Raw genomic sequence first — 2,979 nt, 5'->3', positions numbered from 1 at the left:
TGGTCAGAAGACTTGCTAGAACGGCCCAAAAGGGGAATTTAGACCCGTGAGTGTTGGGGTCAGGAGCTTATCTGGGACTTCTTTACAGTGGCGGAGCCATGATCTTTCTACCCCTAGGGCTCAAATTAAAGGCTAAAACTATCCATAAAAAATCATACACCAAAGTACAGTAAAAGTTAAAAAAAAAGATTGAACTAAAATTTCATGATAATACCTAATAGGATATATCCTCGTGATTTTAACACTTCATTAATAGTAGGGAGAGAATTTACAAAGTAATTCATGACACCACAATGTTTTCTAGCATTTTGTGAGCACTATTGGCAACCACCAATATGAGCATAAAAGGAATGACTTGTATTTTGCCAATACCTGAATCGAAGCCTGTGCAGCATTCAAAACCATAATTTTCAGCTCAGGATTGCTTAAAATCGATTGTAGTGTGAAGCCCATCGTTAGAAACAATCAAGCAATACAGCAAATGCAACATTATTTTGCCCATTGTTACTAGCCCCGATTCCTGCTGTTTCTAGTGTTAGTTGTGTATATCTGTATCCAGTGCTATCCATCCGATAAGTTTCTAGTGTTAGTTGTGTATATCTGTATCCACTACTATTCATCCGATATCTCTCCCGGTTCTGTTTCTATAAGTCGGTTGAGTGGATAAGGAAAAGGTATGCCTATATATGTACTTCGCATATGTGAGATCAATCTATTGCGTTGAGTCTATCTCGCTCTCATGGTATCAGATTCTTTCGGTTCTCGCTTCCGCTCCAACCCCTAACTTCGTCCCGTGCGCATGCCCACTGCTGCCGCCATGTCTTCCCCGTCGCCGCCGTCTTCCCGCGACGCGCTGATCAACGACGTGGTGACCGCCATAGCTGATGCGGTGCGTGCCAACTACACCCCTCCAGACGGCTCCAATCTCGACGAGCCGGCTCGTACTGTAGCCGAACACGCCGCCACACGGGCCTCCACCGCCACCCGTGACACCCTCACCCGGCTCCTTCCTCCACTCACGGCGCCCGACGACACCAACTCCTCTGCCGCACCTCTCCTACCGGCAACTTCTTCCGCTGGACAAGTGCCGCTGGCGCCCTCGACTGCCGCAGCACCGACGATGGCCTCTCTGCTTCCCGAGCTTGCGTCTCTCCTCGCGCAGCTTGCCGTGTGCGGTGCTCCGACTTCTTCCGGCGCGTCGTCTTCGGCGCTCCACGGCGCGCCGCCACCACCGCAGCCACCAGCCCTCGACAACGAGACTGTCTCCACCCTTCACGGCCAAGCAGTCTCCACCCTTCACTGCCAAGCACCCTTCACGGCTCTACGGCACGATCTCCGCCGACCTTCTCCAAGAAGTCATGTCGGCCACCGCGACGGCATACTCCGTTTGGCGCGATCTCGCGCATCAGTTCCTCGGGAACCAGGAACGACGCGCCATCAACCTCAATGTCGAGTTCCGCACCTTCGCGCAAGGCGATCCCTCCATCTCCGACTATTGCCGGCTCCTCAAGTCGATGGCCGACATGCTCGGCGACCTCGGCGAGCCCGTCCACGACCGCAGTCTCGTGCTACAACACCTCACCGGTTTGAGCCCTAAATTTGGACATATGCAATCTCTTCTATCCATGCAGAAGCCGTTCCCCTCCTTCCTGGATGCTCGCTCTCAGCTTCTACTCGAGGAGATCACCAAGGGCAGCAAGTCGGTGGAACCGGCCACCGCGTTCATCGTCAGCAAGTCCGGCTCCGTTCAACCCGCCAGCGGCAAAACCTGCAACACCTCCCAAGGCAGCAGCAACAACTCCCGCAATCGCCGCCGCGGTCGCGGCAACGGCAGCGGCAACGGTGGTTCCGGCGCGAACAATGGCGGGTCCGGCGCAAACCCTAACCAAAGCGCGCCGCCGCGCCCTGCTGCTTCCTCCACGCAGGCCTCGGCCCAACGACCGGCCCAATGGCCGTCCCCCTACAATCCGTGGGCTGGGACGAACCAAATGTGGCCCGGTCAAGTTGCCTCTGGCCTGCTGGGCCCTCGTCCTGCGTTCGCCGGCACTGCGCTCGGCCCAGTCGCCTACCAGGCCGCCCAGGGGACGGTTGGGCCGGTCTCCTCGTTCGGCCACTCCACCCCGCCGGCCTCCGTCTACGCCACGCCGCCATCAGTTGTGCCGCCGTCTCCACACATGGTGCCGCAACCACAACCGTGGTCAGCGCCATCACAGTGGGACCCTCAGGTGCTCGCCAGCAACTACAACACTGCCGCCCTGACGCCGCCAACCAACGACGAATGGTACGTGGATTCAGGCGCCTCTTCCCACATGACTCCTCACACCGGTACCCTTACCCTCGCACCCACAACCTCTCCCTCTTATATTGTTGTTGGAAACGGCTCCTTGCTTCCTATTACTGCCACTGGTAGCGCTTGCATTAATTTTCCACACCAATCCTTTCTTCTTAACAATGTCTTAGTTTCTCCTGACATCATTAGGAACCTTATATCTGCTCGCCGTTTTGTTTGTGATAACTGGTGATCTGTTGAACTTGACCCGTTTGGTCTCTCTGTGAAGGATTATCCAACCAGGACTGAGATCGTCAGGTGCAATAGCTCTGGAGACCTGTATCCCTTCCCAGCAGATGCTTTTTCCTCAGCGGCCTCCGCCCGCACCTTCACTGCTACGGAGTCCACCACGGACCTTTGGCATCGCCGTCTAGGGCACATTGGTCATGATGCTCTCACCCGCTTGTCGCAGGCTTCAGTCATACCACTACCCAGGGGTGCTGCCCCAGTCTGTCATGCTTACCAGCTTGGTCGGCATGTGCGCCTTCCTTTTACTAGTTCCTTTACTAGAGCTTCGGCAAAGTTTGAGTTAGTTCATTGTGATTTGTGGACATCCCCTGTTCCTAGTGTTTATGGTTTTAAGTATTATCTTGTGATACTCGATGATTACTCTCATTATGTGTGGACCTTTCCATTACGTCTTAAATCAG

General features: G+C 54.5%; 1 protein-coding gene across 1 annotated transcript; it reads left to right on the top strand.

Moving 5' to 3' along the window:
• Positions 1-799: 799 nt before the first annotated feature.
• On the top strand, positions 800-2,703 carry LOC136354192 (uncharacterized). Its single transcript, XM_066305877.1, has 3 exons — positions 800-946; positions 1,287-2,281; positions 2,559-2,703. Exons 1-3 carry the CDS (start codon positions 800-802, stop codon positions 2,701-2,703), a joined length of 1,287 nt encoding a protein of 428 aa, XP_066161974.1.
• The last annotated feature ends 276 nt before the right edge of the window (positions 2,704-2,979 follow it).

The sequence above is a fragment of the Oryza sativa genome, chromosome 11 (genome assembly GCF_034140825.1).
Source record: "Oryza sativa Japonica Group chromosome 11, ASM3414082v1".
NCBI classification, from domain to species: Eukaryota; Viridiplantae; Streptophyta; class Magnoliopsida; order Poales; family Poaceae; genus Oryza; species Oryza sativa.
Note: the sequence above shows the minus strand (reverse complement) of the source record. Positions and strands in the feature narration are given on the sequence as shown.

What these genes read in the sequence shown, in the direction of transcription:
- LOC136354192 (XM_066305877.1), top strand. Translation starts at nt 800, where the DNA reads ATGCCCACTGCTGCCGCCATGTCTTCCCCGTCGCCGCCGTCTTCCCGC. An exon ending in TCGACGAGCCGGCTCGTACT is followed by an intron (nt 947 to 1,286) that starts GTAGCCGAACAC and finishes ACGGCCAAGCAG; the next exon opens with TCTCCACCCTTCACTGCCAA. An exon ending in CCGCCAACCAACGACGAATG is followed by an intron (nt 2,282 to 2,558) that starts GTACGTGGATTC and finishes CTCTCTGTGAAG; the next exon opens with GATTATCCAACCAGGACTGA.